Consider the following 26,292-nt stretch of genomic DNA (forward strand, 5'->3'; position numbering starts at 1 on the left):
ATGAAGGGCGCCGTGATGCAGGAGAGCTTCGGCTGCGCCGTGGCCAACCGCTTCTGCCAGCTGCTGGACGACGACTCCGACCCCTTCGACATCCTCCGCGAGGCCGAGCGCCGCCGGCAGCAGCGCAAGCAGCGCGGGGAGGCGGCGGCGGCGGCCAAGAGGGGCGGCGGCGGCGGCGGCGGCGGCGGCGGCGTTGGCGGCCGCGGGGGCGCCGTCAGGAGGGAGTCCCAGAAGGAGCGCAAGCAGCAGGGCGGCCTCGGCACCGCCGCGCCGCAGCCCGGTACGGGGCGGGGGAGACGCGTCCCGGGGGGTGCTGGGGCCGGGCTGCGTGGGGCAGGAGGGGGCCTGGGGTCATCGTGCCGTCAGGTTGCCCCTCTGCTACCCCTCCCGGTTAGTCTGACACCGCCCCAGCCGCAGCTCCGCGCCCGCGTGGCGCTGAGAGCCTCCCGGTGCCGGGTCCGTGCTCGTTAACGGGAGTCTCCGGAGGGGGCGATGGCGCGGGCTGTCGCTTTAGAGAGTTGTCCAGAAGTTGTCTTTTGGGATTCTTCGGGGGTGACGTGGTCATGCGGCTGTCAGGGAGCCCTGCCTGAAAGACCAACGCTCGCGTTACTGCCAGGCTTCACTTCAAGGGTGCGTTGCTGTGGCTATCAACAGGAGGTGGAGGACCCTGCTCAGTGAATGGCAAAATCAAGTTTTGGTGGAAAAGTTTGTGCGCAAGTGCTGGTAGTTGTCAGTAGTCTACCAGGACCATGAAGTGGGTGAAGAGCATCCTGCTTCTCTGTAAGGTGTCTTCAGCAGGCTCTGCGTGTACTGCAGTGGCAATGCACAGTGACCTGGTGGGCTGCCCGAGTATCTTCTGCCACCTTGATGCTAGGGAGCCCGCTTTCCCCGTGTAGAGACATCAGCCATGTGCCTTGTTTTACTTTCCTGCTGATTTAAATTGGGAACAGACTGCCGGCTTATAGCAGGCTTTAGGAAAGTTGAATAACTTAAGAATTATTCTCTCAGGAAAAAAACATAACTTTCTTTGTAAGAGCAAGTGGGTATCCTGGGTTTTGTATGCTCGTATATGTATGTCTTGGGCTTGTTGTGAGCAAGGACTGTAGATGCATAGTGCTCAGCATGCAAAACGAGTGAGGGAGGTGAGACTTGGGCCTGCTTGTGCGCTTCTGCCACAGGCTTTTTATCTGGGCTGTACACATACATGTGCGTCTGGTATACAGAATTCAGCCAGAAAACTTCTGGACACTGTAGAAGATTGTTGGGACTATTGGCTTAATGGGTGAGAATGAGTAACTGCTCGGGAAGTTGCTCTTACCAGCTGAATTTTGCATAAAGCCTCTAATGATGGCTGCGTTTCTAGAAGAATACACCCTTGTTTGGCATATAAGCAATCACACACAATACTGACTAAAATGACGGAATTATGGAACTAATGACTAAACTTCTGGTTTTTTTTCTCTCTTAAAATTGATGTAAAAAAATGTTTCCAGTCTTATTTATTTATTTATTTTTAAGCTATCAGGTTTGGGGAACAATTCCCTCTAATTTCATTCCACTGGTTATGAATTAAATACCATAAAGGAGTACCTAGACCCATCTGAACAGCTGAATCAGGTTCTGATATTATGACTGAAGTTACAAAATTAAGTCTTCACTGTACAAGTTTTATCGATTTATTGGAGTGTATTGCTCGTCTGGGTTACCAGAAGTGTTGTTAAGCTTCACAACTTGTTTTATTGTGTTATTTCTTGAAAATTTTAAATCTGAAAATGGTCTTTATCTTAAGAAAGACTTGAAGCAAGCCTCATCCTTCTGTATGACTTCAAACTTGCAATACATAGAAAGCTTTACATATGCCTGAGAGCCTGTTTTTGGTGTTAGGTTTTGATTTTAGAGTGGAAGGTTTACTCACGGTATTGCTGCAAATCAGCATTTTTGCTTTGCTTAGCTCTTGGCTGCCTTTTCCAGAGGAGTTGTAACATAGTTTCTGGAGATGTTTTCAATTTGAAACAACCTCATGTAAGAGGTCTTTGGCTGATAATTGAGTGATCTTTAGAATCCAAACTGTTTGTTACGAGTTGACACAATTATAAGGAGTAATTTTTTATTTTTTTTTTGTTACAGAGAAAGTAAACTGCTATTTCATAGCCTATCAAAACCTACATTTTTTATTTTTATTTTTTTTGGCCATACTGATGTGGTCGTGGCTTTTTAAACTAATATTATTGGTTTTTTTGTTGTTATTCTTTAACAGAGTGCTGAGGCTTTGGGTAAGGGCTCTTTGTAGGTACTACAGCTCCTGCAGTTGCACCACTTAATGTTAACTCAGTTCATTCTTAGCACAGTGGCCAAACTGCATTTGCCAGCTCTTTATTCAAAAGGCCTTGTTGCAGAGCTTGCATTCTTCAGCAGTCCAGGCAAATTAAATCTGTTGATCATGCAGTAATAAGCTCTATTCAATTGAAATCTCTAAACCTTTGTTGCTGATACCTCCAGAAGGTTTTCTTCTTTCGTATGCATTTGATGACCCGTGTAACATTTAGATGTAGCTCCTGAATACTTACTATTTGTCTGAATTTTTAGCTACTTATTTAAGCTAATAGGTCATGGAATGTTTCTGGGGAATTTTATCTTATGCTGGCTGTAGCTCTCATATTTTTAAATAATTAATTCCAGTATCATTCTGTCAGATGCAAAGTCATAAGGACTGTCCAGAGGGTAGCTGTGGTAGGCAATTCTGTAATTGGGTACTGGCACGCAAGAAAAGAAAGTATCACAGAATAGAGTCTTAGCTCCACTTATTTGTCTTTGCTGCGTTGCATGCAATAGCTGAAGCCTGGTTTTGTGCTTTGGGAGTGTTATTCTGCAGATCATGTAGTTAGTCCTGCTTTAGTTCACAAAAGTAGATGCTTGAAGCTTTGGAATTAAAGTCACATGGACGCACATGTATGCAAAGGAGTGAAATTTGGTTGTTCATGCATTCCTAATTCTGCTTTTACTCGGAGATATATGAAAATAAGTCCCTGAGAGTGGGAGCTGTCTTTCAGTATTTCCAATGACGCAGCTTTATTTTAAAGGAAGACCAGCTGTCCATTTGTGTGAGGTGCTGTTTTACTGGGATGGTAATAAAGTAGTGTCTCTGCATGGAGCCATAATTAATTGCAGAGATCCTTGAATTATAGCATAACTTCTCCACTCGCCCTCATTCCAGACCAATCAGAGCAGTATTCTTCTTGTTTTTTGTCACTTCATCTTTTCTGAGCTGCCACTAAATTGTGTCTTGTGGCTCAGACATTTTCGTTCAAAAATGAGTTGTTAATCTGAAAGCTGAGGGAAGAAGTGTCTCTAAGGGGAAAAAAAAAAAAAAAGTGGAAAGGGCAATTTAAATTTAGGACTAGTAACTGCTGTTGTTAGCTTTGTTCTAACATCTTACAAGGCAGTCAAAAGTCCTCCAAAAGAGAATTTTTTGAATAAAGTTCTTCTTCATTTTGTATGTATGTAGGTGGCTGGCAAGTCTGCTGGAAGAACTGTGGGAGGGATAAATAGCTCAAGTTTGCTGATACAAGGTTATTTAGCCCATTAAATTAAAATGGTAGAGTTGCAGAGCAATAGCAATACATACTGTAAATGAACTACAAAATGGCAAAGGAAGCTCACTTACATTGAGCGCAGAGCAGTATGTGTGGGAGAACATGGGTTAGAGATGGAGGGCAGCATTGCTAGCTGTGCTGCGTCATGAATGATTTCTCTGATTCAAGCTACTGTAGCTTAGGAAAGAGCAGAGGGTCACTAGGTCTGATACTATTAAAACAGCAGGCAGCCTGAGAGAAACAGTATCAGGAATTACTGAGATACCAGTAGCGAGAAAACCAGAAAAATAACTGCTGTGCTCTTGAAAGAATCTCACTTTCCCACTTATTAAAGTGTCTGCTCTTTTCTTCACCTCGGGGGTAGGAAAACTAGAAAAAGCAGGAGCGACAACCATGGCCAAACCTACGGAATAATTTATGTATTGGGAAGACCAAAACTAAGATTTTTTTGCTCTGAGCAGAGGTATCTAAGCATACAATGTATGTGGAACTGAAGGTGAGAGAAGGAGAAGGCAAAAACGTTTGTTGTTTGTTACTTATGCTTGCTGCCCTTGATTCATTCAGAAAACTTCTGAGTGTAGGCTGTCAGACAGAAAGCGTTTTGTCATTGCTTTTTTCCATCAATTACATGCTGTAAGATGCATAAATCTTTCATGTAACTACAGTGGCTGCTCTAATGTTTATTCTACCTGAATGAAAGCAGCTCTCACTTTCCGTCTGTTCTGTTCCAGTGCGTGCCTGCTGGGGCCAAAGATAGGTAATTCCTGTTTGGGACCTCTGGGCCACATTTGCAGAAACAGAGCATGGATGCCATCTTTTCAGTGGGTTTGAGCACCGTCTATTTTAGTGGGATGAGTTGGTCTCAGCCTTATGAGAATTTATAAAGCGCTGCGATGCAGCGTTTGGGGCTGGATTTTAGGCCTGAATGCAAGGCAATGCAAGGCGAGCTGAGCATCAGCAGCCTCCATCCCTCTGCCCGGGAGCTGTGTGGCAGCTGCCACCCTTGGCTGCCTGGCTTCTCGAAGTGCCAGGGCCAGGACAGGATTTCTGCTGTCGCCTGCAGTGACTGGATGTGGTTGCAAGCTGGGAAATTCAAGGTGTATGTCTAAATGGAAAACGAGGTCTGCCTCCCAAAAGCTTACTCTTTTTCCCTTAAAAAATAAAATAAGAATGTTCTGCATCAGCAACAGGCCGGTGAAGAGCCTGCCCCTTCATAAACTAGAGAACCATCTCTTCTCAGGCAAAAGTTTTGCTTGTTGGAGGGCAGATAATACATGTATGAATAGAGAAACTTTGGATGGGAGCTAGACACAACACTGCAACGGCAGCTAGATTTCTCTGAGTTGTTTTAAATCCTTCTGTTAACACTGACGTTCAGTGGCAGGGAGTGAGATGCTGCAGTTCCTGAAAATATAATTTCTGCTTTCCCAGTTCAGGGTTCTGCAAAACGTGTTTATTAAATACACTTTCTAGAAAGTCTTCCTATGTAAATGCTGCTGCATAAGCAAAACTAATACTCATAGTAGTGGTGGCAAAGTGAAAGATACTTTAATATGTTAGATCTGTATTATTTGGCTTAATCTGCAGTTTATAAACCCCACTGTTGTTTGGCGTGTTTTTCTTCTTTAGCTATAACTATGTCTTATACCTGGTAATTTTACTATTTACAGACGTCTTTACCTCTAATAATGGTTTGGGTGTATTTTCTGAAAAAAACTGGTTTAGAAACAGTTTAATCAGCATTTTTTTTCTTCTGTTTTATCAATTTAGAAAGTAAAGTGACAGGCAACTGAGGTGACAGATCGGGCTGGTGCAGTAGCCTCGCAGGGAAATAATGGTGACATGAGGAGTGGTGGGTATCTACTTGAGTTTAATAGAGATTTAAGTGTACGAACAAGAAAATCATCTTAAATGAGGCTAAACTTATTAACTAGAAAAAAGCAATCTTCATTTTTTCAGCACAGTGTTTGCAAGACCTCAGGTAGATGATCCATAAGACCCTATTGTGGTTTTGAAGGGAACTTACATACTTACATATGTATATGCTAACAAGCTGGCAACACTGGAGTGTACCAGGAGAAGTAATTAATGAGCATTCAAAGCACGGCCCAGTTCTTTGTAAGTGAAAGCTATTATGGCAACACTACACAGGATTGCCTTTGTTTTACTCTTCCTTCCCCCAAACCCAGTCTCCCAGAGGGTTGGTGGTCCTTTGGATCCTTAAGTAAAAGTGAGTCTGCATTGTGACAGATACATAGCAGGGAGAAGATCAGATGGTTTATGTTATCACTGCTGTCAGACTCTGGTTTGGTTTGCCCTTATATGCTGAGCTGAAATTTGTGCTGGTATTTGGACAGATTCGCAAGCCATGTGTTTCTGCTCTGAGGATGACGCTGTTTATTAGAGAGGTGTGTTCACTGCAGCTGTGCAGTTTTAATCCATTGTTGCACGTCTGTCGAACTAGTTAAAGTATTTTTATGCAGGTTACAAGTGTCACAAATTTTTGTAGTATTTGAAATCCATTTGCAGTAATTATACCCATCTATTAGAATCGAAGTGAATTAACTGTACAATGAAGTCAAGAGCTGTCTGCTTTGTCTAGCACGGTCAGTGCTGGTGACTTGTAATGCACTGTAATACACTTGCATATCTGACAAGACTTGTTTTGAAGCACTTTTAAGTACTTTTAAGTGGTACTGGGTAACAGAACCACAGATCATCTCTCTAAAATGGCTTTTACATCCTTGTTTTGTGATTGCTTTACTCATTTTAAGGAGTTCTCTAAATATGTATGTGAATTGGAAGTTAATACTAAACATGTAGGGATGTGGTCTCTGCATTCTTGCTGAGTTGTTCTGCTTCTCATAGCTAGTGAGAGGCTCAGAAAGGGATAAACATGCACTCTTGTATTGCAGTTGCCTGTTCAGATTTGATCAAAATAAATAAAAATGATCAGAAATGGTCTTTTGTTTTTCACACCAAGATTCCAATTTAGAGTTAACACTTGTGTAATTGTTGGTATAGTTGGGATATGCACAGAACAGACACCTTTCCAAACAGTAAATGTCATTCTGTATTCCTTATAACTTCAACTTTATCCTTTTCAAATTAGGATGCTTTAATAAAAAGCACTCAGACTAATTTCAAAATTGTCCATCATCCACAGATTGTCTTCATTTTTGGGATGCAAATATGCTTGCTGCTATAAGGGCTGAGGAAATCTTGAGAAAAGAGAATATATTATGTCAAGCAGTTTGTAGTTTAGGAAAAAAAAAAAAAAGCTAGGGTTGCTTGTGCAGCCCCAGTTAAACTTTCTTCAGTGTATAGATGCGACTGTCCTTACTGCCTAACAAAAAGCTTTATCAGTCACCATTCTACGTTTTTCTCTGAGTGGATAGTTCTTTGAAGTTTTCTTTTTAAAGATGATGCTATTGACTTCATGCCTGACAGCCAAGCTTTGAAGAGAGATCTTTTTATACGGGCATTTCTGTGGAACTATGAATTCATTTGTATATTAATATATTGACATAGAATAAGTTTTCTTCTTATGTGCTAACAACCGAGGCACAGTAGCCAGGGCTGTTTCTTGTCCGTGAGAACCTGACTTCAGTAACTTGTTCAGCATTGCACAGTTTAAGTATAGGGTCTAGGAGACAGAAGGTTTGCTTTTGGAGAACTTTGTCCTAAATAGAGCAGAGAATTTGGGAAAACAGAGAAGGAAGTACATATTGAACTCTAGTCTTAAGCTAGGTGCACTTGAGTTGAACGCATAACCTCGGCTTATTGCTTTTTGTAGCACTCAGTTCCTCTGCAATCACCTTGCCCTACCTGCTCCTCTTCAACATCAACAATGTAAAAGAAAAACTGAGAAAGCTTAAATACATTTTGTCTTGTAATATATTGGAATTCTAGAATTAGTTGAAGCCTTTGTATTTACTGCTTGCGTTTCTGCTATTTAAACTAAGTGTCTTGTAATGTCGGTAAATTATTCTTTCCCCCATAGAGCAGCAATGTAAGGAGGTGACCCTTATTTTGTTGGATACCATAATTGTGAGCATAAAACAGAGGTGCAGACTCTAAATTGAGCTTATCTGTAAGGAAATGTGATGTCTGATGGTAAACAGCTAACACCTGTCTCAAATGATCCTCTTTGCTCTGTCTTCATCTCTTCTACCACAGCCTTGCAATTCATGTCTTCTGGTGAAATTTCTCTATCGTGTTTTGTAGTACACCATTAAGGTCTTTGAGGAAACATAAGAGAAAGTTTTGTTCTCAATTTTTATAATTTAAGGTGAGCAAGATGAGATTTTTCTACCTTGTTGTGTATTGTGTGTTTTTTTTTTTTTAATGGTTGAGCTGAGTCAACAAGAGTAGCGTTTTTGCATGAGACAGATTCATCGATATGGAGGGGAAAGTAAGTAAATGTCTTTAAAGAAAGTGTCTGACAACCTTAACTGTAAGTGATTTTAATATTTTGGGGGACTTGGGAGTGGAGGTGGTAAAGCAGAAGACTATTGTGTAGTCAATTCCCTTCAGACAGTAGCTGGTAAATACAATTTGATTATTATTAAACTCAGTAATAATGTGTGTGTTTCTGTATAGGCCAGAAGCGAGCCCCTAAACAAGGAGAAGAGCAAGGATGGAATGACAACAGAAGAGCAGAGAAACAAGACAAAACTGAATCGAGACCTTCTTTCAGGGAATACCGTTCCTATGAAACAGAAAGGCAAACAGAATTCACAGCTGAAAGGTATGTATCGGATAGGGAGATGATAGGTGCCTTGTAGAAGATCTCCACAGGGATGGAAAAGGAGGGGAAAGATTTAACCTTCTTAAACAGATGTGATAGGCAGAGGTGACTCAAAGGCATAGTTGCGTTACTAGCGTATCAGTTTGGTATTGGGTACCTATTAGTTCATGTCTGTCAGAGCTGTCATTTCAGCTTCCGTGCAGATTGATTTGGAGCTTTGTTGTTAAGTGGTAAAATAGAAGGCAAAACTAAAACACGTTAAGATCTGAAAACTTTGCCTTCAGCCTGTAAGGTAAATATCCAGTTTCTGAACTTGCATACCAACTATTGTAGAATATCTGGTGCAGATCCAAAGTAGAATTAATTTTACAGTTCAAACTGAAACTGTACCTTTGTGACACTGTTTGTTACTTGGACAGTGAACACATGACAAACTTGTTGTACTAGAATGCAATATTCTAGTACAAAATGTAATATTCTAGTATAAATGTATACTTCGTACTAGAATACTTTCACCTAAAGTCTTAACACTTGAGGGTGTAACTCTTCTTATTTTCCATCACAGTAGTTGGTATTAAAAAATTTCAGAAAACGTGTTAGCAGTTACATGTAACTATGAATTTGTATTGTGGAGTTATGGCCCAATAAGGTCACTGAATACATGACAGTTCTGTAGTGTTTTATTAAACTTCCCTAATATTTCCACTGTTAAACTATAAACACGTGAACTTTCTATTTCTGTTGTCTGCAATAATTCCTGCTGTGTTCAGTTTAATGACAAAACTAATACAACTGTACTGAGTAAATATGTAGTCTTCAAAAATTGTACAGTAGCTCTCTTACACAGGTGTCTCCTATAACTGCACAAATGAAGTCATGCAGATGTTTTTCTTGTTGTTAATGGTTCCATAGAAACAAAAATCTGACTGGAAATCTTCTCTCTAGATCAGGTGAAAGAGTAGACTATGAAAGACCAAGAGGTCGTGGAAGAGGAAGAGGTGGAATGCGAGGCAGAGGAAGAGGTAGTGGAATAAGCAGAAGTTTTGATGGCTTTGACCAAAGAGGAAAGCGGGAATTTGAAAGACAAAGTGGCAACGATAAAACGTAAGTGTTCAGTGTACTTGTTCTTCGTGCACAAGTGAACGATAGAGTTGACACTGAAGTAGAATCTCTTGCATATTCTGTTTGTGCATTCTATACCCAAGCTGCTTGCCAATAAGTCAGTACTAGCTTCAGTTCAAGTCTGTAATGTAAAAAAGCTGTTAAAGAACACTGTTTCTCTCTCTAGAGGAGTGAGAGCAGATGACAAAAAGGGTGGAAGCGGAGCTCGCAACTGGGGAACAGCTAGAGATGATATGAGGTACAACATTTTCTCATGCCACCATAGACCATCATTTTCTGGTGCCCACCATAGATCATCATTTTCAGTTCATTGAAGTTTGGGTATTTTGAGGTTTAAGTCATACTTTCTATTAATTATAGATTAAGCATAATTTTATAGCTTTCTGGACTCATCTTGTTTATCCTGAAGAGTTTAATTTGTAGCAAAGGCATGGTGATGTCTCTTGAATAAAAGCCTGTCAAAATATTTTAGACTGGGGCTACGTTGTCTTTTCTGAAATAAGTTATGACTTTTTCTTATATTCAAATAAGTGGGACTCCAGTACTTTTTGACATTGCTACAAAATAGTCACTAACAAGTGGAACTTGTCAGTGGGCTTGAAGTTTGGTCCTTCTTTCTCAAATTTGATGTATTGTGTCTTAATAGCAAAGCTGCAGTACAATTCAGTGTGGCTCAAGAGACTTTTTAGCTGACTGTACCACTGAAATACATCTTAAAGCACATAAGGATCAGTGACAAAATGTGATGTTTTACTAATGGTCAATTAGATGAAAAAAGTTGGGAAGTTAAATTCTGTATTTCTTTCATTGGTTTATTTCTAGATAACACAAAGCTTGCTGGAAAAGTCAACTTTTCTGTGCACCTAGCAGTATGCTACTCTTTCCAGTAGCCTTTATTCTTCAATGCTTACAGAAGTTTTCAGCTGAAGGCTGCTGAAAGACAGAAAAGGGAAAACTTTGAGCTTAGAGTAAACATCTGTAGCCACATGCACATTGATTCACAAAACTGTTTTAAAAATAGTTTTGTATTTATAACTCCAATCATGATTATGTTTGTTAATGTACACCAGGTTTTTTGAGGTATCTGTCTAAGAGGTTGAAAAAAAATCCCTTTGGGTCCACGTTTTGGGGCTTGATATTCTGAGCTCTAAGAGACTGTACTGACTTCTATCTTTTCTATAATGCTGCAAACTAAAAGCAAAAGATTGATTAGGTACTCCAGCTTTTCAAAACATGTAATTGATTATTTAAACATGGTTTTGATCTAATAGCACAAACCTAGTTGGTTAAAAAAAAAAAAAAAAAGCACAAACCTAGTTTCTAAATATGTCAGTGAAGATGGTGCGAACTCTATAGATTTCAAGGAAGTTAAATCTCTTGTTTTTTCTCCCTAGCTATTACTATTTTTTTAGTTCAGAAGCATCACAATTTGTGATACAGATGTGAGATAACACTGCTTTCTTGTGATGTGGTGCATGTGGTAGAGTTCACATTAAATTGGCATTGTCTAAACGATTCTAAAAGCATCTCTATGCTTTAATTGTTCTTAATGAAGCATTGAAACTACAAAGTTTTAATTTAAAAAATGTATGCATATAAATGGAATGAAAATAAGCATGCTACTGCTCTTGTTTGAAAGCTTACTAATGTGGCTAATGGGTTACAGAAAATGTGGACTTCAAAGATGAAGTGTGAATTTTACTGTTTTAATTGAAAATAAGAAATGCAAGCATAAGTATCAGAGATGTACTATAATCAAGTACTGGTGTTCATGACTGAGTTATTTTGTCTTCATGCATGCTTTTCACTTTTTTTTTTGTTTGTTTGTAAGTACATAGAAATTAGGTTTCCCCATTCCTTCTCATTTTGTTAGTTCACATAGTCACTTAGTAGATCAACTTTTTCTTATGATCCCAGAGCTTTTCTTCTGTTTTGTCCCTTCCCAAGGAATTTTGTCTGGGAAATGTGATGCTTTGATATGTGAGTTCGTTGCCAATGTGCCCCATGAAGACCTTGTGTTTTTCTGTTTACTGTTTTAGTGAGGTGGAACAGACTGCTCCCGTGGAAGAGACTGCAGAAACAGCTCAGCAGCAAGGGACTACTGAAGGAGAGCCTCTAAAAAAGTATAGTCTGGCTAAAATATATATATTTTTTTTCTAAATGCAAAGAAAATAATTGACTGTTACTGATATTCTTGACTTTTATTGGGAGGCACACTGGAAATCTGAACTGTGAAGTTTTTCTGTTTTTAAATAATTGCAGTAGCAAAGCTTTTTCTCTATTTGTGGCTCAAGAAAACGAGTCCCTTAGTCTGACTAAAGCTTGATTTATATAGCTGCAATTTTGAGTGACCAGTGATGCTTACATTCCTAACATTTGGAGATTGATTAAGGAGGGGCTGCCTATTGTCTGTTACCCTTTTAACTTGGGTAATTGGTAAAAAAACAAAACAAAACAAAACAACACCTACCCTGTTTTATTGAAGTACTCTGCAAGGAAAAAGGTATTCAAGGTACTTATGCAATTAAACAAACACAACTGAAGTACACTAAGATAAAATTCTCTAAGTGAGTTATTCATCAATCACTAATACCATCCAAATGCATCTGTTCATGAAGGGCCTCCGTAGAACCTAGAAGGCTAACTGGAAATGGTCTTGCAGTGAGCCTTAAAAGCTGGGGAACTGAGAGAGAAATCTGCCTCGGTCTTCTGGCTTTCATTCTGATCAGTGTCCAGAGGAGAATTTACTGCAGGTCAAATAAACACTTTGGCTTAAGAAAAACTAATTAGACAATCTTGTTCAACCAAGAGTTCAAAGAATAAGCAGATACCATGTTGTGAATATCTTTTAAATACTGGAAGGCAATGAAATGTCAGTGCCCTCTTCTGTTGCTATGAAGCCTTTTTTTGCCTAATTATGTAGCTTACTAGTTACATTGGTTCATTTCTTATCTAAGTTGTAAAGCTGAGTGCACTACAAAACCTGTTCAGTTTGTATAATCCTGGAAGAATATGAATTGATAGTGCTTTGATTCCTTTAATTTAAAACTACCTTTTATTATACAGCTGAATTTGCCAGAAACTGAATGATGATAATTGGATTTCCAGAAAGATTTTTCTATGTGAACTTAAATCAGATGGGTAGTTAAATTAGATAAATGCAATGCATATTTGAAAAAAATAGCTAAATATGAGAACAGTTATTAAACACTCTTTATCAGTTAGTGATATCTTTACTTGTACCAGTTTCTACTTCATGGTAGGTGGAAACATGCTCAGAATATCAGGCTTTTCCTAGATGTGTCCTAACATCAGTTCCTTGTAGAACATAAGGCAAGAAGTATACATATTGACAAAGGTTTCTGACAGAATCTGCCAGTTGCCTTCTCATGTTTTCAAAAGTTTAGTTTAGGAATAGTCCACTGAATTCCATAAGATGCAAGTAAACTAAAAGTACAGAAGTCTGCATCGTGTAGTCTTTTCAGTAAATACTATCCTGAAGACTCTCAAATCTGTATGCAAAATATGAATTATATGTAGCTCATTGCAGTTACCTTTGGGTGCATTTATGCGTCTCCACATCTTTCAAGATCTGAGGAAATATTGTGTGAATGGTAGTGATGTAATTAGGGATGGATGGATGGGATACTGCTAAATGAGGCAAAAGTATTTTTGTTTTTAAATTATTTAAAAACAAAAGTTGTAGGGATATGTTTTCTCAGGTATGATATGCTTCAAAATGCATTTTAAGGTCTTGTCTGCTTAGGTTGTCCCTGCTCTCCAGAGTTGCTGTCTTCTGGCAGGTAACATAAACCAGCAAAAGATTCTGACAAGGCTAGCTTCTGCTTTCACTGCAGCCTCGACATTGTGGGGCTAGGCACGTATGTTTGTTCAAGCTACAGCTAGGGTTTTTTCTCATTTTGACTTTAAATGCAACAACTCCGAGGAATCAATTTCTTTTCTTCTGCTTAACTGCAGTTGTGTGCTTGTGCTGAGACAGTTGAAATATTTGGTTTTGTGTTTTCTCTCATTCTTTCTTAACGTGACTGTTAGCATGTTAAAAAGTAGTAGTAGTCCTGTCAATTGGGAATAATTTGTCTGTATGGAGATACTATATAGCTTTCTGGTGTGTTACTTCACCAACCTCAATGCATCTCCAGAAAGACTTCTGCAGAGTTCTGTAACCTACGAGGTCTTTGCCTTCAGGACTGTGTCCATATTGTTTTTCATAAGTTTCCATTTGCAAAGTGAATAGGACAACAATTTCTTTAATACTCATACATTAAGTTCCTTCTTGCTATATCCTTGACAAATTTCACTGACGCTTCAACATCATCAGTGTCTGTTGTTTATAGTGTCCTATATGACATGCTATTTTTTTCTGCAACTAGTAAGTACAAAATATATAAGTTGTATAGTTGCATAAGCTGTCCTCACAACTGCTTTCTGTTGAACTCATCTTCAGAGTTCAAACAATAGAACCAACTTCGCTTGACTGATGACTTGAATAAACTGTTTTTTCTTTTTATTCAGTACAACACATAATCTAATTAATCCCTATCAAATATTTGTGGAGTTGATAATTATTCTGTGATGTTTTATTCTATTCCTTGACAAAGGACCTCCTTCCTTTTTAGTAGATATATGTACCCATCTGGTCATTTAATAGGAATTTTTCCAAATTTGTCATCAAGTTTGCCGACATACTCACTTCTCTTGTTTCTTAATAGTGACATAAAGCTAGGTGTATACCAGTTCAAATCCTTAATCCTTCGCTTTTCTTTTATAGTTAACTTGTATGGTTGTAGATTGGTCTTACCTTGTGTAATTTTAAATTTTGTTATATCTGGTAGTAATGTCCCTGCAAATGATGTTCAGTGGGAAAGATTTGTGCTATTGATTTCTTGATAAAAGCCAAATAAGAATTTGCTTTGTGCAGCTGAAAAATTGATCCAAAAAAGCTCAATATTTTTAAGGACATGAAAATAATTAGCCAAAGAGATGAACTGAAATCCATTCTTTTCAATCGTTGTTTCTTCTGCATATTATTGTGTTCGTTTAGAGCAGTTCCTGTAGGAAAGGTATGCACAGTAAACAAAGTATAGGTAGAGGGTTATAGTAATCATTGAAAACACTGAAGCAGTAAGAATCATAACTAAAACCTCCTGGTCTGATGTTTTGATATATACATGCACTGGGAATTCAGTTTGTTCATGTCCAGAGACCGTACTTAGATAGTTAGCAGTGCTTGCCAGCATGATCATTGTCATGTCAAGGAGCTTTTCCACGGAATTAATGAAAATACAGTGATAGGTTATGAAAAATAAATAAGGTAAGAAGGTGTCAAGTAATGCATAGAGTGCATGTCCATGCAGTCTGAGTGACCAAAATAATCCGCTTCAGTTGAGTCTCTCTCCAAAAAGTTATATGCATGTTCCTTTTGCTCTGCCTTGGTAATAGCGACGTTACTTCCCCCTGGGAGTGTCAGCATCCTAAACCAAATCTGTAGCACTAATAACCTGGAAGTCAAGATCAAACCATGGTTTAAAAGTTGAGAAACCAGAACTTTGTGATGTAGCTGCTCCACTATATCTTTGGGACAAGCAAGCGGTTGTTTTTGGTAGGTGTGTTTTTGTCAAAGTTACACTTGTAATTGCCTTCTGGGAAATTTAGGTTGCTGCATAGTGAGGTGTCCTTGTATTACAATCATTGGACTCTAAGTCTGAAAGGGGTCTTGCTGACTGAAAGCATGGTTGATAGTACCTATACCACTTCTTATACCTGTGTGGTTGATTTTGATGTCCTCTAATGATGGATTTCAGTGTCTCTGATAGACTTTCTAATGCTTTGGAAGTAGAAAGTACTAGTTAGGGGTTTTGTTTTTTTCTCCCAATTGTCTTGCCTTAATCATTGTCAGCATGCACTATTTTGTTCCTTCTTAGCATTATATATTTGTTTCTTCCTCAGCTCTTCTTAAAGACTTTCCTGTATATTGTGTGTTTTTGACTTCATATCTGTCTTGCCGTTCTCTTCTGGACTCCAGAATTTCCCACATGGAAACTTTCATCAGTTGAGACCTTGTTCTACCCCACCAGCAGTGACATCTGCTCCAAACAAAAAGGTTGATACATGTCTTTGTCCTATCCTCAGCAGCATAATGCTATGTAGTGTTGATGATGGTTGTTGATAATACTAGATAGTGTTGATTTAAGGTTTGGTTTGACTAGGTTACTTGCAGAAAGTCTGTGTGGGTTGGGTAGGAGATGTTCCCTATTTCAGAGCTTCTGTTTTGCCAGTGTTTCTTTCTGTGTTTGGGCAGCTGACATTTTTTGCCTGAGAGTGTTTTTACTTGTCCTTTGTAGATCCTGGTGATGGTGCTTTTTATTTTTGGGCCACTTACTTTCTCTATGTAGGATCTTGTAACACTTGGTCAGCCCTTCAGTATTCTTGTATGGATTCGTTATTTGCCATTTTCTTTCTGAACTTTTTGCTGCAGAAAGTGTGTATTACTTCTTGCAGTACAGGTAGCAGCACAAAGCTGGCCTTGAAGGTGGCATGCTTTTCTGTTGTAGTTAGGAAGATAGATAGCTACATCTCAAGTACTTGCTGCAGCTGTTTTTGTCTTTCTACAGGTTTCATCACGGACTGAAATGTGCCTCCCTTACTTGGTGAAAAGGGGAGAGAAGAACAAAAGGCTTTCTAAAGTTCAGATATGCATTTTACCAATTCTGTCTTGACATAGCATCTTGGGAAGAAATTAAATGTTGTAATAGAAGCTCTTATATTAGCTTTTTTCCTCTTTTCTTCTTCCTTGGGTGCTTGTAAGTAGTCTTGCTTTTCTAATGCTTGTTCCCAGAATTGAAGTTTCAGAAAATTGGCCAAAAAATGGCTGGTTTCTTACTGTTAAGGCCAGAAAATTTAAACATTCAGGGTGTCATCAGTTCTTCATGCAATGTTCTTACACATGAAAAAGTATTTGTTGGCCTTTTTTCCAGAAGTAGCTGCATCTTTCACCAGTATCCTTTTCATTTAAGTCAGTAAATGTGTTAATTTTTTCCTTATCAATTCTTCTAATTATAGTGTCAGATCATTTTAATCAGTATAGAATTACAAACTGCTTACCAGTCTTTTTACCTTTAACTTCGTGTTTATATAGCTGGAATTTTATAAATAACAGAGAATGAAGGCATGTAGACTTGTACATTTTTATTTACTGGCTTTATGAAGTGCATTTTAAACTGTCCTTCCTAGAACCAAAATTAAGACTGTTACTGTGCAGTTCAGTGTTTCATATGTTTCTACCTGTCATATCCTGTGTTCTTCAGTAAAATAGAATATAAAGTTGACTGGTAAGTAATAAAATGGCATGCTGCAAGATCACATAGGGAGAGGGCATGTACAGAAAACTCTCAAGTGTGCGTTCTTCTGAGGTGCTTGTACAACTTCAGAGATGAAATGTGCATTTGTCGTGTTTTAACCCGGCCGGCAGCTAAACACCACGCAGCCGTTCACTCCCCCTCCCCCTCCTTGTCTGGAACGGGGGAGAGAAATGGAAAGTGAAGCCCGTGAGTTGAGATAAAGACAGTTTAATAAGACAGGAAAATAATAATAATAATAATAATACAATGATGATAATAGTACTACTACTAATAATGTGTACAAACAAGTGATGCACAATGCGATTGCTCACCACCCGCTGACCGATGCCCAGCCTAACCCCGAGCAGTCTGGCCCCCTCCCCCTGGCTAGCCACCCCTATATATTGTTTAGCATGACGTCAGATGGTATGGAATACCCCTTTGGCTAGTTTGGGTCACCTGTCCTGGGTCTGTCCCCTCCCAGCTCTTACTGCACCCCCAGCCTGCCTGTTGGCAGGACAGAGCAAGAAGCTGAGACGTCCTTGGCTTGGTATAAGCACTGCTCTGCAACAATTAAAACATTGGGGTGTTATCAGCACTCTTCTCATCCCAAGCCAAAACACAGCATTCCACCAGCTACTAGGAAGAAATTAATTCTGTTATAACTGAAACCAGGACAGCAGTTCACTTGATTCTGCATCTTCCATGATAAAGCAAATTTCCAGCTTGCATCTAATCAACTGTATATTTGTATTAGAAAAATCCACTCTTGATAATCAGCATTTGATAGAAGACATCTTGGAACTGTGATCCAATGAAGACGCACAAATCTGTATCTCTCGCACAAGAAGGAGCCTAATTAAAAGGTTTTGTGGAAAAATAAGTGTTAGGGAATATACTTAACTAAGTTTGTGGTAGGGAAAAACTTAACCAATTTCAACTGCTATTGTAACGTGTAATAGTTCTGGGTGGGAGGAGGAAGAAGCAGTGGAAGAAGCACTTTTTCAAGTATCTGGGAGTCAACAGTGCAGATTTTCCTATAGCTCATAGTATTTGGTTATTGTAACAATTAGAGTGATGTGAGTTGTGCTTCCTGCATCTGATTATATTAAGGAGGGAGTAACTGCCTGCTACTATCCTTAAAAGGTACATGTGGAGTATAACGTAATAGCAGCCGGTTCTGGGCAAGAAAACTTTTGCCAGCATTAGGAAAATGGCAGAGAAGTAGTCAAGCAGTGATGTGTGAAGAAGGATTTTTAGTCTTACATATCTTGTCTTATAAGTACAGATGTACAGCGTTGGACTTCTGTCTTTACAGTTCAAAAATATGCAAAGCATACTCCTTATGTTGTGACATACTCCATATGTTTTCCTTGAACGTATCAGCATTATTGCATTTTGTGTGGCAAATTCAGAGTGGACAAGGATTAATCTGTCAGTTTCAGGCAGGTGATAAATAATGACTCCTTGTGAGCTACTACCTCTGACAAAAGAAGTCAAACAAGCATCAGAAGCGTTGTCTAAAATTCACAAAGAAAATGCTAATAATTACTTAGAAGATCCCATGGTGTCATCAGGTCTTTTTAGATGGCTGAAAGCCGCACTGAAACACAAATCCATCTCATTGTCATCTTGCAATGTAAGTCAATAAAACTGTGCAACTGGGGTATTGTGAACTGCTTAGTATACTTTTTTTTTTTTTTTTTTTTTTTTTTTTTACTGTGGCTGCATTTTCTAGGAGTAGATCCACTGATGAAACAGTAGAATTGAGAATATGCCAGATCAAAAGACAGCCTGGTTTTGTCTAGAATTTGAAGTGCTTGAACTTACGATAAGGATGGATAAACACCAGAACCTACTGTAGTAGGTTAGAGATAGCATTTATTCATAAGACTTAATTTCAAGCAAAGAGGTGTGTTTTCTAATTTATATTGACATAAAACTTGTACCTCAAGCTACTGCGGGTTATAAGTGAAATTGAGGATAGTAATTTGGGGAGAAACATTCCAGATGTTTTGTTTACTATCCTTACTTTAGAGATTAGTGTTCTTGTTCATCCTGGCATGTTGCAAGCTAATGGTTTTTACTTTACAACTATAAACCTTTAGAGTTGCTGAAGGGGAGCCAATTGAAGAAGTAGTTCAAGAAATGACGTTAGATGAGTGGAAAAATCTTCAGCAACAGAATCGACCAAAGCCTGAATTCAACATCCGGAAGCCAGAATCCACTGTTCCTTCCAAAGCAGTGGTGATTCACAAGTCAAAATATAGCGATGATGTAAGCATGCATTGCCTGAGGAATTCTGTAAACTCTGCTTTATGCTCAGGGTTAGGAAACTGTCTCTATTCTTTCTACTAGTTTTAGTATAACCTCAACACAAGTCACTATCCAACTTTGTTACTGTAATCACATACGTGCCTCAAAACTTGCTTTATACGTACTGTCTATTCTTTTTTCTTCTCTCAGATCATCACCCACATTTTGTATGCAAATATGTAATATAACAAGTACCTCTACCTTAGAGTTTACTTAGTCTTAGCAATATAAAACCTGTGTCCTTGTTGCTGCCACCTATGTACATCTTTGGTAGTGCTACTAGAGAAACTTGGTTTACTAAACATGTCTTATACTAATTTTGAGTTATATTTAGCATAATTACCAGTATGTATTTGCACGTATATATTGCATTCTGGTTTTAGCATCTCTTAGTCTGGATGCTAAGTCTCCTATTTTCATCTGCGCTGGATCCCAGCTTTCACTGTACACTTGGAATATATGATTTTTTTTTTCCAGTTTTAGGGTCCTGCTTCTTAGAAGCTTCTTAAAAGTAACTCTGGAGAGCTTGTTTCATAGTAATGTGCTTTTGTCCATGCTTTTCTGAAATTTTTATTCCATGATATTATTGGGATTCATATTTCAGAGATGACTTCTAGTTTATTGGTATGATAGGCAAGCAGGGAGACTCAGAGATTCCTGCTTACTTAGATTTCAGGTTTTGGGATCACAGAAATATGTGCATATCCTTGTAGCCTAGCATGATGGAATTCTTATCCTTGAATAACGTCTGTATGCATGTATTGATACACATTTATCCTTTGCCTAGTTATAATACTAACATCAAAGCTTACAGCTTTTTGAGAAGTCTTAATTACTTTAGGTCACCTAGCACTTACATAGACCAACACTAATACAGAAGTTGCTGCATCCTTTTTTAGCATGGCTTTTGGTGGTCACAGATGCCATTGCCCCATCCTTCTCCAGGGTGTGGGAATGTGCTGGGGAAAATAACTACTACAAGCTCTGAAGAGTATGACAGTGTATGAAGAGTGCATGCAAGTTGCTGTTCTTTTTGCTCCTAAACTTTCTTGGCTAGCATTATCAAGGGACCTTATTAAAATGAATATAGAAGAGGTACAGAAACTACATGACAAGAACAAGTCAAATCCGTCTATTAGACATTGAATAGAATAGGTGACCCATCACAGTATGGGACGAGTTTACAGGTATGTTAACTGTAACACACATTAAAATTACAGTGGGAAACAATCTTAAATCCACTAGCTACAAGGAATACACAGAGTTTAAACAGCTATTTAGTTTAAACAGCTACTAACAGCTCATTTGGTAGGCAAATGCTGTAGTTGCTTATGATCTTTTCATTACCTGAAGGTAATTGTAGGAGTAAGTAGCATAGGCCTGACTCTCTGGTTCCTTAGGAAAACCTTGTAGATCATATTTCTGAAAACTTCTTCGGTGTTACGGAGCTGGTATATAAGATTTGTTTTGCAAGGACTCTCTGAGCCAGCAAAGAACTATTCCTGGCATCTGGGAAGCAGCAGTTGTCTCACTTCTTTTCAAACCCTCTGCAAGTTAAGGCCTGTCTTCTATTCTGGACATCTTGTTGATTTATCTGCTGCTTAGTTTGTAATACAAGTGTGTGTGTATCAGGGAGGGAAGAAGGGTGTGTAAGGAGATTACAGGCCTTAACCAGATGTTCTTTTTAGCTGCAAAAGGAAGACTTTGAAGATGATTCTCACGTCTTTCGAAGAGCAGTGAATGACATAACATCTCAGCTGGATATTAACTTTGGGAGTCTTCCTCGCCCTGGCCGTGGATCAAGAGGAGCACGAGGTGGTCGTGGTAGACGAGTCGAAGAGATGGGACCTCGACCAGAAGTAACGGTAAAGTTTGTGGTTTTTGTTTTGTTTTCTTGGAATTCTTTTTGGTAGTGGCTGTCTTCCCCCTGTGTTTTTTGGGGGGATTACTGATTTCCATAGTGACAGACTTGTTTCTATTGCCTACCTCACAGTATGTTGGCCTGTGTTGTTATTTTCAGTACCTGACCCATATCAAGTTGCTTAAAATTAAATACCAGTTCAGGCTCAGGAACTCCAACACATAAATTTCCAAAGGCTGGATTACTAGTTGCTGTAATGTTATCTAGAAGACAGGACGTAATGAAGATTTGTTTCTGCAGTGAGTTTTGGTATAAACTGCGAAGTAATTGAAATGACTAAAGGTTTATATCCCTTTTAAGAGATTTCAGTACTGTATGTTAATAGTATTTTGATTACACAGCATGAGATCACTACATCTGGGATCCTGCAGATGAAGACATGGAGTGGTGGAAGTATTTTTTTATAACCATTAAAAAAAACCTTCTACTCCCCTTTTTCCTTTTTAAAACAAACAAACAAAACAATATATTTGACCACCTAAAAATTACACCTTTATTCTTCATAATCCCCAAAGGTCTGTTTAGTTCTGCTTATCATGAATAAAATAATTAAGGTTGGGAACTTACAGAATGATACGGAAATAATTTGATGTTTGCTTCATAAAAATGAAACAGTCTCTTTATATCAGAGCACAGAGTTTAAAACTACAATCAGATATGTAGTAGCCTGAGAATGTTAGTAAAAAAAAAAAAAAAAAAAAAAACAAACAATGCTGCTTCTGAAAAAATGTTACAGATGAGATTGTTTTACATTTTTTTCCATCCCATCAAAATACTTCAGAACCCTTGACCTTCTGGTCCTGCTCAGCCAGCAAATCATCATTCTGAAGAGCTTCATGGTGTGGCTTACAATAGTCATAATCTCTGAGATAAGATTGTCATTTATATCCATCTCTATTACATAAAGTACTTAATTTGAATAAAAGAATGAGTATTTGTCAGGGTAAAATACATGTCTATATATCGCTGCCATGTGTTTTACAATGGATTCATTTTTATAAAACTTCCTTTTTCACTTTATAGGTGCAAATTGTTGCTCCAAATCCTGATGATCCTGAGGATTTTCCTGCTTTAGCTTGAAGGAGCTATCATGAATGGTATTATCAACATAGCTTTGGTGTAGCCTGTGAAGAGGCCAGTTCTGCTCTGGTATGGAAAAGAAGTCTGAGTCTACACGAAAAACTGTTCTGTTTTGGGTTCTTTTTTTTTTGGTGTGGAATGATTGCACTCCTCTGTTAATGGAAATGGGTTCTGGAGATAACAGTAGATTGGGATTCTGTCATAGGGTCCAGTGTCTGCTTCCATGTGTGAAAATGATGTGAAGGCTTGCAGCACTCTACTACAAGCCTACTACTACTCTACTCTACTTCACATGAAGTTCAAGGGTACAGTGCTTGAAAATGTGTATATAGAGATGATATCAAGTTCTCCATGACAGCTTGATCAAATGTAAACTGTTGAACATGGTTTGCAGTTGGGACTCTATTTCACTGTAGACATTTGAAAGCTGCTTGCTGTGTTTCTCTGGGTGATGTGTATTTTACACAGTTAGAAGTTGTAGTTATTGAGAGATGGGCAAATAAAGGAAAGCACACATTGGTTTGGGTTTGAGCTATTATTTTCACAAGTCAGAGTAGGAGATTGAAGCCCATGCTGTTTGGTTGCCATCTGGAAGAAAGGAAAAAAAAAAAAGAAATAACCTCTGAACAGAAGTGATCTTAAGACAGTGCAGGTGCTCTTGGTAGCTGACTTTAACAAGTCTTGCTTCAGTAAGAAATGACAATTTGCAACTACTTTTAAGAGTCTGAAGGTTAAATAAAATAATTTTGAGCTAAAGACAGAACCAAACTGTTAAGGAATTTTTCATTTTTAGCAGGAGAAACTGCAAGCTAAAATCGTAGAATCATAGAAGAGATGGAAAAGTTGGAGAGACCTACAAAGATGGAGTCTAACTCCTGGCTCCACACAGGACCACACAAAAATCAGACCCTATCTCTGAGAGCATTGTCCAAACACTGCTTGAACTCTGTCAGGCTCGGTGCTGTGAGCACTGCCCTGAGGAACTTGTCCCAGTGCCCGACCACCCTTGCACTGAAGAACCTTTTCCTGACACCCAACCTTGAAAGGACGCAAGACACGGACTCCTGATGGCTCTTGAAGAGGAGCCATTTTTTGCCCTTTTTCACTACTACATATACTTTCCCTCTAGACCCATGTGCTGTCCATGCACCTGAATCTGTCATACAATTTGTTAGAGACATTCAGGCATGTGCCTGGAGCCAGCCAGCAAGTGGCCACTGCCCAAAGCTCATCTTTAACACTTCAGCCAATTTACTTTATCTCAACCTTGCTCAAATTTTTGTTTCTACCGCTTGTTTGCTCATTACCTCTAATTCAGGGATGTGTGAAACAGCGCGGAGCCACCTGCAAATTCCTTTCCCACACAGCCTGACCCTCCCTTGTCACAGCAATATTTCTTGCCTTAATAAAAAAAAAAAATGTGTGGCAGTGAGGATGAGATGGGATGGTCCTTTCCTTGCAGTTTTAACATATTTCTCTAACTTGAGCCAAATGCCCTAGCTTGTTTCCTGTCAAAGGGAATGCTTGGAGCTGTTCTCAGGAATCTGAGAGAAGCAAATAGTGAAAGAAACTGATGAGGGAAAGAAATGAGAGGATAACTATGTTGGGTGTTTTAGAAGTAACTGCCACCCTCCAAAGAATGTCCAAATGCCTGTTGACTTGAACTCACTCTCTCAGTTTACTGGAAAAGCAGGATGGCTGTAGACCTTTCTTCCTGTTTTCTGCCTCACTTTGTTTTGTACCACTTCTAAACAATCTCCTTTGAGAGCAGGTATTAGATGAGACATGAATTAACAATCTGTTCTGCCTTGGAGTGAGCTCTTAGGGCACTCAGAAACTTAAAGTATCTCATCTCCATGGTAAGGCTTCATGCCCTTAGATGTAATCATTCTAGAAAGACCACTGATGTTCTTCTGTATGCTCCAAACAGATCATCTGCAAAGCAGTACTGCCCAAAAGGTTTTTATATTGTTAAATTACATTTTATGACAATTTGCTATAAAATGAGGTTTTAAATTCCACAGTGAACTGTTTCTAAAGACACAGAGATAATCTGACAGCCTGCAGTAGCAAGACTGTGCAAAGGCAAACAAGCATGTTGGTATGAGGGGAACCACGCTGATGCTTTTTGAGTTATAGAACTGAATGGATGAAATGGATGAAACGACCTTGTAGAAAAAAGCTACAACCTGAAAATGACTGCGATTTACCACTTAACTGTGCCTGCTCTTCTAATAGGTGGTTGAATATTTCTGACAAAAATGGCAATTTCACAAATGTGAAACAGAAGTGATCTGCATATGAGGCTTTTGGATTTTTTTTTCACTTGTTCTTCCCCTCCTTATCCCTTTTCCGTGTCTCTTTTGCCACGGGACAGGGAAAAATGAATCCTGTGTATTTATTTGCCTGCAGGGGTGAATGTACGTATATGTGGAGAGCTTTTTCTTGTTGCTGCTCCTTTTACTGATACTTTATTTTTGCTAAGGGAAGTAGTGAAATACTTAAAGGTAACTCCTTTCAGCCATGTTGATTGTAGTGTCATACACTTGATTCGGTTTTGACTTTCCAGACATTCTCTGGAAAGGGCAGAAGGATCACTTTATTTCTTCAGGTTGATTCCTGCTGCTACAAAGTCACTGCTTGTTCCTTTTAACTGTTATATATTCTAAAATGGAACAACAAATAGTTTCCTTCTCAAAGGACAGTTAACTGTTAGAGAAATTGTCCAAGTGTATCTATGTAGTAAGTGTTTGGTCAGCAGGTTGTTTCAAAACTCCTGTTAAAAAAAAAAAAAAAAAAAAAAAGTTGGTCTGGCTTTAAGACTTGCTAATTGATATGAAAAAAAATACATTCCCGTAAAGTTTCAGGTGCGAGGTTTAGTGTAGTTGTTTACTGCTCATTAAACCAAGAGTGTCTTAGAGTAACTAAGTGTGATAATTTTCTTTTTCAGACTTTCAAACTTGAACATGTCCCGAGTTTCTTTAGTTTACAGTATCTAAGTATAGAGAAGTTACTAGTTGTAAGTGGTAACAGCAATCTGACTATTTTTCCTAGCTGTGAAAAGAGAAAATATTAAATCTCAGTCACCTGTCATACTTAAGGTATGGAAACAGCTGTATCTGTTAAGCACATCTGCTGCTAACAATTACTCCTGGTTTAGGTTTACTCCTTCATGTAAAGCAAGTGGCAGTCCGGGGTAAATAAAGAAACCAACACTAATAAAATGTGGCATGCATCTAAGCAAGAGATGAAATTTTGTTGTAGATCTTACATTAATTACTCTTTAATGCACTATGACAGGCACTTCAGTGTTAGGATTACTATAGTGGTCTAGGGAAAATTACACGTGAGCTTTGTGTTTAGTTAATGTACGTGTGTTGGGTTTACACGGCAAGGGTTTGGTAGCAGGGAGCTGCAGGGGTGTCCTCCCTGAAAAGAGCCCAGCAGCTGCCCCATGTCAGATCAGAGCCAGCTCCAAAGGCTGCCTGGAGGGGAGGCGTTTTTGGTTTGCTTTTAGTTTCTCACTGCTCTGCTCTGCTAGTGATAGGTGATAAATTATATTAATCTCCCTGTGCTGAGTCTATTTTCTCTGCGATGGTGATTGACGAATGATCTCCCTCACCTTATCTCAACCCTGAGCCCCCTTCTGTTTTATCTGCTCCCCTTCTTCCTTTGAGGAGGGGGAGTGAGAGCAGCTGTGGGGGAGCTCAGCTGCCCATTGAAGTGAAGCCACCACAGTCCTTCCTGGCACCAAACTGTGGACTTGAGGAGTCTAAGATAAGGGCAATAATTGGGAGAGAGAGCGGGCAAAACATGGATTGAACATTGTTAGAATGTGATAATCATGGAGAGTGTGGTGGTGTAATGTGGGAAAGGGATGAAGGTGGAGCATGTATAAATTGTCCACCTTTGTCAGCGTTGTGATGATGATGCGTTGATTTTTGGCGTGGGAAATTTTATGTTGATGTAGATGGAGTTTGTGAAGGTTGTGTGATGAATGCAAGGAATGTCTATTTTAATTATCTTCTTAAATACGCTTTTCAAAGAGGTGAGGGGTGGAACTCCCCCAAGCAGTGAACTCTAAAGTTTGCAAAAAAGGAATTAATCTCTTTCCACAGATCTCATTTATAGCTGAGAGTCTCGATATTATGC

The 26,292-nt window shown here is 38.9% G+C and overlaps 1 protein-coding gene across 1 annotated transcript; it reads left to right on the plus strand.

Moving 5' to 3' along the window:
• Positions 1 to 24,919, plus strand: HABP4 (hyaluronan binding protein 4). The gene is made up of 8 exons (XM_032206306.1): positions 1 to 280; positions 8,196 to 8,343; positions 9,289 to 9,447; positions 9,632 to 9,703; positions 11,505 to 11,588; positions 18,932 to 19,100; positions 20,828 to 21,004; positions 22,084 to 24,919. Exons 1-8 carry the CDS (start codon positions 1 to 3, stop codon positions 22,138 to 22,140), a joined length of 1,146 nt encoding a protein of 381 aa, XP_032062197.1. The 3' UTR covers positions 22,141 to 24,919.
• Positions 24,920 to 26,292: the final 1,373 nt, after the last annotated feature.

Source organism: Aythya fuligula, chromosome Z (genome assembly GCF_009819795.1).
Source record: "Aythya fuligula isolate bAytFul2 chromosome Z, bAytFul2.pri, whole genome shotgun sequence".
NCBI lineage: Eukaryota > Metazoa > Chordata > Aves > Anseriformes > Anatidae > Aythya > Aythya fuligula.

Coding starts and splice junctions, on each gene's coding strand:
- HABP4 (XM_032206306.1), top strand. CDS start 1: ATGAAGGGCGCCGTGATGCAGGAGAGCTTCGGCTGCGCCGTGGCCAAC. Junction 9,704..11,504: donor ACAGCTAGAGATGATATGAG/GTACAACATTTT, acceptor TTACTGTTTTAG/TGAGGTGGAACAGACTGCTC. Junction 21,005..22,083: donor GACCTCGACCAGAAGTAACG/GTAAAGTTTGTG, acceptor TTCACTTTATAG/GTGCAAATTGTTGCTCCAAA.